General features: G+C 33.4%; 3 protein-coding genes across 3 annotated transcripts; all 3 read left to right on the top strand.

The window, feature by feature from the left end:
- Nucleotides 1–1551: 1551 nt before the first annotated feature.
- On the top strand, nucleotides 1552–3584 carry LOC106395135. The gene has a single exon (XM_048756414.1). It carries the CDS (start codon nucleotides 2568–2570, stop codon nucleotides 3180–3182), a length of 615 nt encoding a protein of 204 aa, XP_048612371.1. The 5' UTR covers nucleotides 1552–2567; the 3' UTR covers nucleotides 3183–3584.
- Nucleotides 3585–6302: 2718 nt separating this feature from the next.
- On the top strand, nucleotides 6303–8771 carry LOC106393903. The gene has a single exon (XM_048756413.1). It carries the CDS (start codon nucleotides 7755–7757, stop codon nucleotides 8367–8369), a length of 615 nt encoding a protein of 204 aa, XP_048612370.1. The 5' UTR covers nucleotides 6303–7754; the 3' UTR covers nucleotides 8370–8771.
- Nucleotides 8772–11490: 2719 nt separating this feature from the next.
- Nucleotides 11491–13959, top strand: LOC125586372. Its single transcript, XM_048756412.1, has one exon. It carries the CDS (start codon nucleotides 12943–12945, stop codon nucleotides 13555–13557), a length of 615 nt encoding a protein of 204 aa, XP_048612369.1. The 5' UTR covers nucleotides 11491–12942; the 3' UTR covers nucleotides 13558–13959.
- The last annotated feature ends 1073 nt before the right edge of the window (nucleotides 13960–15032 follow it).

Genomic DNA, 15032 nt, shown 5'->3' with positions numbered 1-15032 from the left:
TGTTTTCGGTGTAAATAAATACACGAACCAAGGATTGGCGGGTCCCTCCTGGTGGTGGCTGATAGCCGATTAAGAACATGATTATTGGAAGTTCATAAAATGGGGTTCTTAGCGGAATATAAGAACCCGTCTCTTAACTTTTAATTAAAAAAGTTAAGAACCGGCTCTTAAAACTCTTATTTTAGAACCGATTCTTAACTTTTTTAGTTAAAAATTAAGAGACGGATTCTAATATTCTGCTAAGAACCCCACCCTAAAAGCACCCTTAACCCTAGCACCCTATTTGGGGTGCTTATTTTTTTTTCTTTCTTTTTGGTTTTTCCTCTAATTTAAAAAAAAATTAAAAACGAACCGATCGCGGGCCGCCACGTGTCAGTGGAGCCTGCGAAACAGGGCTAACCCCGGCGCTTAATTAGGCAGAAGAAGTACAGGTGCTTAATTTTTGTGTGGGCCCCACCCACTATTATATTAATTTTATGCTAAGCTACCCCCTCTAAGCACCCCCATTAATACTGCTCTAAGAACCCCCAATAATCATGCTCAAAGTGAGTCGGCAAGTATAGCTGCCGGGTAAGTGGTAAGTGCAAACACGAGGTGGTGTCGTGTCAGCAGGCGAAAAGACAAGACCGGACTTCATGTATTGTGCCTTGGGCTTTCAAGATTCAGCCCATTTTAATTAATGGCCCTATTTTTGTCTTACGTCGACTACATAATATTTTAGGGGCTGTTATTTGTTTGTGATTTTAAAATAATTTTGATGATTTTTAAAAGTAAACAGTATTTTGAAATTAAAAAGTACTGATTATTTAATCACAGACAATTCTCTCAAATAGTCATTTTTAAGTTTTGTCACAAAAATAGCTTTTAAGAAAGAAAATGACCAAAATAGCCCATTTATTTTAATTTTTTAAATATTTCTTTTAATTTTTTTAAAATTTGAAACCATATCCACAAAACCCTAACTCTTATCTCTAAACCCTAAGTCTAGATTAGTTAACCCTAGCGTAAAACTGCATTTTACCCTTTAATAAAATTTATTTTGGTCATTTTTTTCGTTGAGCACTATTTTTGTGAGAAAAACATAAAAGCGGATATCTTAGAAAATTTCTCTATAATTACTTTAAAAAATAAGGCCGAAGAGTTTTGTAGAATATTAGATTTTTAACTGAAGATAACTATAAACTTCTACAAAGCTTATCTTTTCTTTTGTCGACCTACAGAGTTTAAATATTTTATAATATGATTATTTGTGTTTGTTATTATCCTTTCCATATTCTGTTTCTTCCTATGCCTCTCTCTCTCGGTGGTGGAGCAAGAAAAAAGTTTTATCCGGGGCAATGTAATATTTCAATTTAAATTCATAAGGGGCATGTAAAAAATTTTACCATTAAATCATAGAATTCTCAAATAAAAAAAATAAAAAAAATGATTTGAATATTCCATAGTGGGCATCTGCCACCCTTGCTCCTTCTCTCTCGGCCACTGGTTGATCTTCTTCTTTTTGCTTTTGATCAACATTTTTGTCCACTTTCCATTGGTCTTTTACCGTTTCATCTACAGTTAGATTTGAGTCTTTCTACCATCTTCAAGCCAAACTTATTTTTTCCTCTATAATTCTATTATAGAATAAGTTTTGTTCTAATAGTTGATTCTACAATAGAAAAATAGAAGAATATCATTTTTTTCATTCATTTTTGGAGTGAAAAAGTGATACCTTTCTATATTCTCCTCTATAATAGATATAATAGAGTAAATCTATTTAAAATCAATTATTGGAGCGAAACTTACTTTATAATAGAGTTACACTATTTTAGTAGAAATTATAAAAGAAGAAAAATAAATTTGGGTTGAACATACCCTTAATTGGCATCTTAGTTGGGTCACAAAATTTACGATGCACTAGTTATAGAGTAGAAACCGTTATATATCTGGGCATCTTGATACTTTTACAATGTGTTTTGTTAGCAGCAATTACATTTTTTTAACTATAATGAATACATGAGCAATATGTAATACTTTCATAAACATGTTCCAAATCAATAAACTAATAACAACAAACTTTAATCATTACTCTCAATTTTTTTGAACAACCCAATACTTTTGTTGATTTTGTAAAATGATGATTCCAATAACTTAAATTGTTATAAACTTTTAACTACTTATTGCAAGTTCATAAACTAATAACAAAAGATTTTAACATAATTTTGAAGTGTCTTTTAATTGAAGAACACTAGAATCATTATAAAATCTAAATCTATATAACCCTTTATAAATACACAATAACAGTTTTGAAATTATTAAATGCCTGCAACTTGTATTATTGTAAGTTTTTTGCTGCAACGACTTATTGTAGTGTAAAACGTACATGTGTTAATTCGATGTTGTTACGTTTTGACTCTCAAACTGTAACCCTCAGACTCAATTTAGGTTACTCATTCGTATTTTACTCTATAAATTGTTTGCTTCTTTAGATACCTTAAAACATTCCAGTTAAGAAACTATATCCTCCACAAAAAAACATAAAAACAGTAGACACCATAGAAGGTAGGATCCAAGCTCTAGTATCAATGATTCTGATGGTGACACTATGTGCCACTATACTATTGCAGCCGGGCTTGGCCGACGTGCAAGTAACACCTCAATTTACTTCCTTTCCTGGCTCCCCTATAGATCTCACAAAATGTTGGTCATCTCTCTTCAGTGTTGAAGATTGTGTAATTGACATCTACAAGTTTTCTGTAACTGGTAAGTTTGGTATTAACCAGGCGTGTTGCAAGGCGTTTATGGATATGGATGATAAGTGTTGGCGAAAAATGATTCCGTTCAATCCATTCTTTCGTCCTCTTCTCAAGAATAGTTGCTCTCGTATCAACGGAGTTGTTCTCACACACACCACACCTCATCAAGTCCCTACCATTCCTTGGGTTTCTCATCCCGGTTCTCCAGTCGATCTCACAAAATGTTGGTCATCACTTACCAGTGTTCAAGGTTGTGTAACTGAAATCTACAAATCAGTGTTCACGGGAAAGTTTGATAATGTTGGACCAATGTGTTGTAAGGCAGCTTCGGCTGTGGATGCGAAATGCTGGCCACATATGTTTCCACTAAATACATTCTTCCCTCGTCTTCTCAAAGAAAGTTGTTCTCGCATCATCAATGAAGCAGAACCTACGGACAAATGAAGTCAGTAACAGAAGAAATCATGGGAAATGCTTTGGGTTAAGTTACTTACAGCTTGTACTTCATACTTTCAATAGTTTATGTATTCCAATGAAATTATTTATTTTAAAAGAACTAATTCAAAAACTATATTGTCAAAAACTCAAACCATAGATCATCACATTCTGATCTAGCAGTCTTAGATCTTCCTTCCACCAAGACTAAGGCTAACTCGAGCTGTATGCTTATAGAACCTATCATGTTCAAGTAAAATCGTGCCAATAGCCATATAAACGATGTGGGATACTTCATACCAATAACAAATGTTAGAAGTATTTTTTTTTTGGGAAATTTTATGTTTACCACTTTCATGGTACCACTTTTCATCTTTACTACCACTAAAGAGACATTTTCAAAAATATCTTCTTCATTAAGTGACAAAAGACTCTTATACCCTTGTTATCTCTATATATAATAAATCGTTATTTAAATGAATAAAAATAAAAAAAATAAAAAACTAAAAAACTAAAAAAATAAATTTTTTTTTATGTTTTCAAATTATACATTTTCAAATTTGAACTTTTTCATTAATTTCTTTTTTTGAAATTTTTTTTCGATTTTTTTTTAATGTTTTTCAAAATTTCTTTTTGAAATCGAAAATTATGTTTGAAACTATTTTTAAAATTTTATTTTTTATTTTTTAAGTATTTATTTATATATTTATTAGAATCCTAAATTTCACATTTCAAAAACCCTACTACTCCTCAACTTTATACCCTAAATCTAGATTAGTTAATCCTAGGAAATTTGCCTTCCGTCTCACGGCAAGTTCTTATAGCGATCCCATCGCAGTTTCTCATCGCAGTAACTTTCCCATCGAAGAAAGAACCAATGCCCTCGTATCTCCTCCATATGAAGCTTTTGCTTCGTGCACAAGCAAGACGACTTTTGAAGACGGGTAACCGAGTGGCAGTTTAGCTAACTCCTCCGCTGACATTTCCTTCCCATCAATGATCCCTCGCTCCTCAGCAGGGACAAGAGTTAGGGCTATTGACGCAGCGCTGAAGGTATTGTAGCAAACAGTTTTAGCACCGACCGGTTTAGCGATTTCAGGTATCCAATCAGCGGAATCGTAGAAAACCAAATCCGGTTTGTTTGTACGCAGAATTGTCTCTTCCTCGGGCCGGGTTTGGTTCATTGCAACCGCAAGCAAATGGGTCAAAAAAAATGGTACGTCGAAGTTGGTCTCAGCACCGGGAGGGAGCCCTTTGACATGAGGAATTGAGATGGTGTGGACAGAGCCGGTCTTGAAGATTTGGGGGCCCTAATCTAATTTTTTTTACTACAAGTTTATTTGTATTCAAAGTTTTAGCAGAAAAAAGTTTATTTATATTCCCTTTATATTTTTCATAAATTTTACTAAAAAATATATTTTCTATTATAACCATAGTAATGGTTTTCCTTAAGAAAAATAATTTACAAAGAAAATTATGTCGACAAAGAAAAAAAATCTAAGTAACAATAGGTTTAGTTTCTTAAAACGTATTCATGTAAGTGAGTTTACAAAGAAAATTATTTCTGATGACTGATAACAGAGTTATTTTCTTCTGTAATGTTAGTTTAGTTTACAAAAAGTAACTCAGTTACACAAATAGTTTTTGAAAATGGGAGCCCCTTGGGGTGGAGGCCCCATTCAAATGTTCACTTCACTCCCCACAAGCCCGGCTCTGGGTGTGGAAAGTGATGAGATTTGGGTAGAGGTTAAGAGGTTTGACCTGGTCTAGAGCTTTCTTGGGGAGCAAGAAAACGATCTCGTACCCTTTTTCTGCAGGCTTGTTGGAGAGGTGAAGAAAAGCAGTAATGTGACCAAATGCTAACCAACCACGGATACATTACAATGCTCATGCTTAACGATCCATCGGATCCAAAATCGCCCACTGATTTGTTTTTCTCTCCTAGCTTTTTGGTACCTTTTTGAACTTTCTTTTACTATATAAAAAAAAACTTTTTCTCCTATGTGTTTGCGTGTTTTCGGTGTAAATAAATACACGAACCAAGGATTGGCGGGTCCCTCCTGGTGGTGGCTGATAGCCGATTAAGAACATGATTATTGGAAGTTCATAAAATGGGGTTCTTAGCGGAATATAAGAACCCGTCTCTTAACTTTTAATTAAAAAAGTTAAGAACCGGCTCTTAAAACTCTTATTTTAGAACCGATTCTTAACTTTTTTAGTTAAAAATTAAGAGACGGATTCTAATATTCTGCTAAGAACCCCACCCTAAAAGCACCCTTAACCCTAGCACCCTATTTGGGGTGCTTATTTTTTTTTTCTTTCTTTTTGGTTTTTCCTCTAATTTAAAAAAAAATTAAAAACGAACCGATCGCGGGCCGCCACGTGTCAGTGGAGCCTGCGAAACAGGGCTAACCCCGGCGCTTAATTAGGCAGAAGAAGTACAGGTGCTTAATTTTTGTGTGGGCCCCACCCACTATTATATTAATTTTATGCTAAGCTACCCCCTCTAAGCACCCCCATTAATACTGCTCTAAGAACCCCCAATAATCATGCTCAAAGTGAGTCGGCAAGTATAGCTGCCGGGTAAGTGGTAAGTGCAAACACGAGGTGGTGTCGTGTCAGCAGGCGAAAAGACAAGACCGGACTTCATGTATTGTGCCTTGGGCTTTCAAGATTCAGCCCATTTTAATTAATGGCCCTATTTTTGTCTTACGTCGACTACATAATATTTTAGGGGCTGTTATTTGTTTGTGATTTTAAAATAATTTTGATGATTTTTAAAAGTAAACAGTATTTTGAAATTAAAAAGTACTGATTATTTAATCACAGACAATTCTCTCAAATAGTCATTTTTAAGTTTTGTCACAAAAATAGCTTTTAAGAAAGAAAATGACCAAAATAGCCCATTTATTTTAATTTTTTAAATATTTCTTTTAATTTTTTTAAAATTTGAAACCATATCCACAAAACCCTAACTCTTATCTCTAAACCCTAAGTCTAGATTAGTTAACCCTAGCGTAAAACTGCATTTTACCCTTTAATAAAATTTATTTTGGTCATTTTTTTCGTTGAGCACTATTTTTGTGAGAAAAACATAAAAGCGGATATCTTAGAAAATTTCTCTATAATTACTTTAAAAAATAAGGCCGAAGAGTTTTGTAGAATATTAGATTTTTAACTGAAGATAACTATAAACTTCTACAAAGCTTATCTTTTCTTTTGTCGACCTACAGAGTTTAAATATTTTATAATATGATTATTTGTGTTTGTTATTATCCTTTCCATATTCTGTTTCTTCCTATGCCTCTCTCTCTCGGTGGTGGAGCAAGAAAAAAGTTTTATCCGGGGCAATGTAATATTTCAATTTAAATTCATAAGGGGCATGTAAAAAATTTTACCATTAAATCATAGAATTCTCAAATAAAAAAAATAAAAAAAAATGATTTGAATATTCCATAGTGGGCATCTGCCACCCTTGCTCCTTCTCTCTCGGCCACTGGTTGATCTTCTTCTTTTTGCTTTTGATCAACATTTTTGTCCACTTTCCATTGGTCTTTTACCGTTTCATCTACAGTTAGATTTGAGTCTTTCTACCATCTTCAAGCCAAACTTATTTTTTCCTCTATAATTCTATTATAGAATAAGTTTTGTTCTAATAGTTGATTCTACAATAGAAAAATAGAAGAATATCATTTTTTTCATTCATTTTTGGAGTGAAAAAGTGATACCTTTCTATATTCTCCTCTATAATAGATATAATAGAGTAAATCTATTTAAAATCAATTATTGGAGCGAAACTTACTTTATAATAGAGTTACACTATTTTAGTAGAAATTATAAAAGAAGAAAAATAAATTTGGGTTGAACATACCCTTAATTGGCATCTTAGTTGGGTCACAAAATTTACGATGCACTAGTTATAGAGTAGAAACCGTTATATATCTGGGCATCTTGATACTTTTACAATGTGTTTTGTTAGCAGCAATTACATTTTTTTAACTATAATGAATACATGAGCAATATGTAATACTTTCATAAACATGTTCCAAATCAATAAACTAATAACAACAAACTTTAATCATTACTCTCAATTTTTTTGAACAACCCAATACTTTTGTTGATTTTGTAAAATGATGATTCCAATAACTTAAATTGTTATAAACTTTTAACTACTTATTGCAAGTTCATAAACTAATAACAAAAGATTTTAACATAATTTTGAAGTGTCTTTTAATTGAAGAACACTAGAATCATTATAAAATCTAAATCTATATAACCCTTTATAAATACACAATAACAGTTTTGAAATTATTAAATGCCTGCAACTTGTATTATTGTAAGTTTTTTGCTGCAACGACTTATTGTAGTGTAAAACGTACATGTGTTAATTCGATGTTGTTACGTTTTGACTCTCAAACTGTAACCCTCAGACTCAATTTAGGTTACTCATTCGTATTTTACTCTATAAATTGTTTGCTTCTTTAGATACCTTAAAACATTCCAGTTAAGAAACTATATCCTCCACAAAAAAACATAAAAACAGTAGACACCATAGAAGGTAGGATCCAAGCTCTAGTATCAATGATTCTGATGGTGACACTATGTGCCACTATACTATTGCAGCCGGGCTTGGCCGACGTGCAAGTAACACCTCAATTTACTTCCTTTCCTGGCTCCCCTATAGATCTCACAAAATGTTGGTCATCTCTCTTCAGTGTTGAAGATTGTGTAATTGACATCTACAAGTTTTCTGTAACTGGTAAGTTTGGTATTAACCAGGCGTGTTGCAAGGCGTTTATGGATATGGATGATAAGTGTTGGCGAAAAATGATTCCGTTCAATCCATTCTTTCGTCCTCTTCTCAAGAATAGTTGCTCTCGTATCAACGGAGTTGTTCTCACACACACCACACCTCATCAAGTCCCTACCATTCCTTGGGTTTCTCATCCCGGTTCTCCAGTCGATCTCACAAAATGTTGGTCATCACTTACCAGTGTTCAAGGTTGTGTAACTGAAATCTACAAATCAGTGTTCACGGGAAAGTTTGATAATGTTGGACCAATGTGTTGTAAGGCAGCTTCGGCTGTGGATGCGAAATGCTGGCCACATATGTTTCCACTAAATACATTCTTCCCTCGTCTTCTCAAAGAAAGTTGTTCTCGCATCATCAATGAAGCAGAACCTACGGACAAATGAAGTCAGTAACAGAAGAAATCATGGGAAATGCTTTGGGTTAAGTTACTTACAGCTTGTACTTCATACTTTCAATAGTTTATGTATTCCAATGAAATTATTTATTTTAAAAGAACTAATTCAAAAACTATATTGTCAAAAACTCAAACCATAGATCATCACATTCTGATCTAGCAGTCTTAGATCTTCCTTCCACCAAGACTAAGGCTAACTCGAGCTGTATGCTTATAGAACCTATCATGTTCAAGTAAAATCGTGCCAATAGCCATATAAACGATGTGGGATACTTCATACCAATAACAAATGTTAGAAGTATTTTTTTTTTGGGAAATTTTATGTTTACCACTTTCATGGTACCACTTTTCATCTTTACTACCACTAAAGAGACATTTTCAAAAATATCTTCTTCATTAAGTGACAAAAGACTCTTATACCCTTGTTATCTCTATATATAATAAATCGTTATTTAAATGAATAAAAATAAAAAAAATAAAAAACTAAAAAACTAAAAAAATAAATTTTTTTTTTATGTTTTCAAATTATACATTTTCAAATTTGAACTTTTTCATTAATTTCTTTTTTTGAAATTTTTTTTCGATTTTTTTTTAATGTTTTTCAAAATTTCTTTTTGAAATCGAAAATTATGTTTGAAACTATTTTTAAAATTTTATTTTTTATTTTTTAAGTATTTATTTATATATTTATTAGAATCCTAAATTTCACATTTCAAAAACCCTACTACTCCTCAACTTTATACCCTAAATCTAGATTAGTTAATCCTAGGAAATTTGCCTTCCGTCTCACGGCAAGTTCTTATAGCGATCCCATCGCAGTTTCTCATCGCAGTAACTTTCCCATCGAAGAAAGAACCAATGCCCTCGTATCTCCTCCATATGAAGCTTTTGCTTCGTGCACAAGCAAGACGACTTTTGAAGACGGGTAACCGAGTGGCAGTTTAGCTAACTCCTCCGCTGACATTTCCTTCCCATCAATGATCCCTCGCTCCTCAGCAGGGACAAGAGTTAGGGCTATTGACGCAGCGCTGAAGGTATTGTAGCAAACAGTTTTAGCACCGACCGGTTTAGCGATTTCAGGTATCCAATCAGCGGAATCGTAGAAAACCAAATCCGGTTTGTTTGTACGCAGAATTGTCTCTTCCTCGGGCCGGGTTTGGTTCATTGCAACCGCAAGCAAATGGGTCAAAAAAAATGGTACGTCGAAGTTGGTCTCAGCACCGGGAGGGAGCCCTTTGACATGAGGAATTGAGATGGTGTGGACAGAGCCGGTCTTGAAGATTTGGGGGCCCTAATCTAATTTTTTTTACTACAAGTTTATTTGTATTCAAAGTTTTAGCAGAAAAAAGTTTATTTATATTCCCTTTATATTTTTCATAAATTTTACTAAAAAATATATTTTCTATTATAACCATAGTAATGGTTTTCCTTAAGAAAAATAATTTACAAAGAAAATTATGTCGACAAAGAAAAAAAATCTAAGTAACAATAGGTTTAGTTTCTTAAAACGTATTCATGTAAGTGAGTTTACAAAGAAAATTATTTCTGATGACTGATAACAGAGTTATTTTCTTCTGTAATGTTAGTTTAGTTTACAAAAAGTAACTCAGTTACACAAATAGTTTTTGAAAATGGGAGCCCCTTGGGGTGGAGGCCCCATTCAAATGTTCACTTCACTCCCCACAAGCCCGGCTCTGGGTGTGGAAAGTGATGAGATTTGGGTAGAGGTTAAGAGGTTTGACCTGGTCTAGAGCTTTCTTGGGGAGCAAGAAAACGATCTCGTACCCTTTTTCTGCAGGCTTGTTGGAGAGGTGAAGAAAAGCAGTAATGTGACCAAATGCTAACCAACCACGGATACATTACAATGCTCATGCTTAACGATCCATCGGATCCAAAATCGCCCACTGATTTGTTTTTCTCTCCTAGCTTTTTGGTACCTTTTTGAACTTTCTTTTACTATATAAAAAAAAACTTTTTCTCCTATGTGTTTGCGTGTTTTCGGTGTAAATAAATACACGAACCAAGGATTGGCGGGTCCCTCCTGGTGGTGGCTGATAGCCGATTAAGAACATGATTATTGGAAGTTCATAAAATGGGGTTCTTAGCGGAATATAAGAACCCGTCTCTTAACTTTTAATTAAAAAAGTTAAGAACCGGCTCTTAAAACTCTTATTTTAGAACCGATTCTTAACTTTTTTAGTTAAAAATTAAGAGACGGATTCTAATATTCTGCTAAGAACCCCACCCTAAAAGCACCCTTAACCCTAGCACCCTATTTGGGGTGCTTATTTTTTTTTTCTTTCTTTTTGGTTTTTCCTCTAATTTAAAAAAAAATTAAAAACGAACCGATCGCGGGCCGCCACGTGTCAGTGGAGCCTGCGAAACAGGGCTAACCCCGGCGCTTAATTAGGCAGAAGAAGTACAGGTGCTTAATTTTTGTGTGGGCCCCACCCACTATTATATTAATTTTATGCTAAGCTACCCCCTCTAAGCACCCCCATTAATACTGCTCTAAGAACCCCCAATAATCATGCTCAAAGTGAGTCGGCAAGTATAGCTGCCGGGTAAGTGGTAAGTGCAAACACGAGGTGGTGTCGTGTCAGCAGGCGAAAAGACAAGACCGGACTTCATGTATTGTGCCTTGGGCTTTCAAGATTCAGCCCATTTTAATTAATGGCCCTATTTTTGTCTTACGTCGACTACATAATATTTTAGGGGCTGTTATTTGTTTGTGATTTTAAAATAATTTTGATGATTTTTAAAAGTAAACAGTATTTTGAAATTAAAAAGTACTGATTATTTAATCACAGACAATTCTCTCAAATAGTCATTTTTAAGTTTTGTCACAAAAATAGCTTTTAAGAAAGAAAATGACCAAAATAGCCCATTTATTTTAATTTTTTAAATATTTCTTTTAATTTTTTTAAAATTTGAAACCATATCCACAAAACCCTAACTCTTATCTCTAAACCCTAAGTCTAGATTAGTTAACCCTAGCGTAAAACTGCATTTTACCCTTTAATAAAATTTATTTTGGTCATTTTTTTCGTTGAGCACTATTTTTGTGAGAAAAACATAAAAGCGGATATCTTAGAAAATTTCTCTATAATTACTTTAAAAAATAAGGCCGAAGAGTTTTGTAGAATATTAGATTTTTAACTGAAGATAACTATAAACTTCTACAAAGCTTATCTTTTCTTTTGTCGACCTACAGAGTTTAAATATTTTATAATATGATTATTTGTGTTTGTTATTATCCTTTCCATATTCTGTTTCTTCCTATGCCTCTCTCTCTCGGTGGTGGAGCAAGAAAAAAGTTTTATCCGGGGCAATGTAATATTTCAATTTAAATTCATAAGGGGCATGTAAAAAATTTTACCATTAAATCATAGAATTCTCAAATAAAAAAAATAAAAAAAAATGATTTGAATATTCCATAGTGGGCATCTGCCACCCTTGCTCCTTCTCTCTCGGCCACTGGTTGATCTTCTTCTTTTTGCTTTTGATCAACATTTTTGTCCACTTTCCATTGGTCTTTTACCGTTTCATCTACAGTTAGATTTGAGTCTTTCTACCATCTTCAAGCCAAACTTATTTTTTCCTCTATAATTCTATTATAGAATAAGTTTTGTTCTAATAGTTGATTCTACAATAGAAAAATAGAAGAATATCATTTTTTTCATTCATTTTTGGAGTGAAAAAGTGATACCTTTCTATATTCTCCTCTATAATAGATATAATAGAGTAAATCTATTTAAAATCAATTATTGGAGCGAAACTTACTTTATAATAGAGTTACACTATTTTAGTAGAAATTATAAAAGAAGAAAAATAAATTTGGGTTGAACATACCCTTAATTGGCATCTTAGTTGGGTCACAAAATTTACGATGCACTAGTTATAGAGTAGAAACCGTTATATATCTGGGCATCTTGATACTTTTACAATGTGTTTTGTTAGCAGCAATTACATTTTTTTAACTATAATGAATACATGAGCAATATGTAATACTTTCATAAACATGTTCCAAATCAATAAACTAATAACAACAAACTTTAATCATTACTCTCAATTTTTTTGAACAACCCAATACTTTTGTTGATTTTGTAAAATGATGATTCCAATAACTTAAATTGTTATAAACTTTTAACTACTTATTGCAAGTTCATAAACTAATAACAAAAGATTTTAACATAATTTTGAAGTGTCTTTTAATTGAAGAACACTAGAATCATTATAAAATCTAAATCTATATAACCCTTTATAAATACACAATAACAGTTTTGAAATTATTAAATGCCTGCAACTTGTATTATTGTAAGTTTTTTGCTGCAACGACTTATTGTAGTGTAAAACGTACATGTGTTAATTCGATGTTGTTACGTTTTGACTCTCAAACTGTAACCCTCAGACTCAATTTAGGTTACTCATTCGTATTTTACTCTATAAATTGTTTGCTTCTTTAGATACCTTAAAACATTCCAGTTAAGAAACTATATCCTCCACAAAAAAACATAAAAACAGTAGACACCATAGAAGGTAGGATCCAAGCTCTAGTATCAATGATTCTGATGGTGACACTATGTGCCACTATACTATTGCAGCCGGGCTTGGCCGACGTGCAAGTAACACCTCAATTTACTTCCTTTCCTGGCTCCCCTATAGATCTCACAAAATGTTGGTCATCTCTCTTCAGTGTTGAAGATTGTGTAATTGACATCTACAAGTTTTCTGTAACTGGTAAGTTTGGTATTAACCAGGCGTGTTGCAAGGCGTTTATGGATATGGATGATAAGTGTTGGCGAAAAATGATTCCGTTCAATCCATTCTTTCGTCCTCTTCTCAAGAATAGTTGCTCTCGTATCAACGGAGTTGTTCTCACACACACCACACCTCATCAAGTCCCTACCATTCCTTGGGTTTCTCATCCCGGTTCTCCAGTCGATCTCACAAAATGTTGGTCATCACTTACCAGTGTTCAAGGTTGTGTAACTGAAATCTACAAATCAGTGTTCACGGGAAAGTTTGATAATGTTGGACCAATGTGTTGTAAGGCAGCTTCGGCTGTGGATGCGAAATGCTGGCCACATATGTTTCCACTAAATACATTCTTCCCTCGTCTTCTCAAAGAAAGTTGTTCTCGCATCATCAATGAAGCAGAACCTACGGACAAATGAAGTCAGTAACAGAAGAAATCATGGGAAATGCTTTGGGTTAAGTTACTTACAGCTTGTACTTCATACTTTCAATAGTTTATGTATTCCAATGAAATTATTTATTTTAAAAGAACTAATTCAAAAACTATATTGTCAAAAACTCAAACCATAGATCATCACATTCTGATCTAGCAGTCTTAGATCTTCCTTCCACCAAGACTAAGGCTAACTCGAGCTGTATGCTTATAGAACCTATCATGTTCAAGTAAAATCGTGCCAATAGCCATATAAACGATGTGGGATACTTCATACCAATAACAAATGTTAGAAGTATTTTTTTTTTGGGAAATTTTATGTTTACCACTTTCATGGTACCACTTTTCATCTTTACTACCACTAAAGAGACATTTTCAAAAATATCTTCTTCATTAAGTGACAAAAGACTCTTATACCCTTGTTATCTCTATATATAATAAATCGTTATTTAAATAAATAAAATAAATAAATAAATAAAAATAAAAAAACTAGAAAAATAATTTTTTTTTTATGTTTTCAAATTATACATTTTCAAATTTGAACTTTTTCATTAATTTCTTTTTTTGAAATTTTTTTTCGATTTTTTTTTAATGTTTTTCAAAATTTCTTTTTGAAATCGAAAATTATGTTTGAAACTATTTTTAAAATTTTATTTTTTATTTTTTAAGTATTTATTTATATATTTATTAGAATCCTAAATTTCACATTTCAAAAACCCTACTACTCCTCAACTTTATACCCTAAATCTAGATTAGTTAATCCTAGGAAATTTGCCTTCCGTCTCACGGCAAGTTCTTATAGCGATCCCATCGCAGTTTCTCATCGCAGTAACTTTCCCATCGAAGAAAGAACCAATGCCCTCGTATCTCCTCCATACGAAGCTTTTGCTTCGTGCACAAGCAAGACGACTTTTGAAGACGGGTAACCTAGTGGCGGTTTAGCTAACTCCTCCGCTGACATTTCCTTCCCATCAATGATCTCTCGCTCCGCAGCAGGGACAAGAGTTAGGGCTATTGACGCAGCGCTGAAGGTATTGTAGCAAACAGTTTTAGCACCGACCGGTTTAGCGATTTCAGGTATCCAATCAGTGGAATCGTAGAAAACCAAATCCGGTTTGTTTGTACGCAGAATTGTCTCTTCCTCGGGCCGGGTTTGGTTCATTGCAACCGCAAGCAAATGGGTCAAAAAAAATGGTACGTCGAAGTTGGTCTCAGCACCGGGTGGGAGCCCTTTGACATGAGGAATTGAGATGGTGTGGACAGAGCCGGTCTTGAAGATTTGGGGGCCTTAATCTAATTTTTTTTACTACAAGTTTATTTATATTCAAAGTTTTAGCAGAAAAAAGTTTATTTATATTCCCTTTATATTTTTCATAAATTTTACTAAAAAATATTTTATATTATAACCATAGTAAGGGTTTTCCTTAAGAAAAATAATTTACAAAGAAAATTATGTCGACA

The sequence above is a fragment of the Brassica napus genome, chromosome C4 (genome assembly GCF_020379485.1).
Source record: "Brassica napus cultivar Da-Ae chromosome C4, Da-Ae, whole genome shotgun sequence".
Taxonomy (NCBI): domain Eukaryota; kingdom Viridiplantae; phylum Streptophyta; class Magnoliopsida; order Brassicales; family Brassicaceae; genus Brassica; species Brassica napus.
This window is presented reverse-complemented; position numbering and strand designations above follow the sequence as displayed.

Bases quoted from the DNA above. Each gene is read 5' to 3' on its own strand.
- LOC106395135 (XM_048756414.1), top strand. From the start codon at position 2,568: ATGATTCTGATGGTGACACTATGTGCCACTATACTATTGCAGCCGGGC.
- LOC106393903 (XM_048756413.1), top strand. From the start codon at position 7,755: ATGATTCTGATGGTGACACTATGTGCCACTATACTATTGCAGCCGGGC.
- LOC125586372 (XM_048756412.1), top strand. From the start codon at position 12,943: ATGATTCTGATGGTGACACTATGTGCCACTATACTATTGCAGCCGGGC.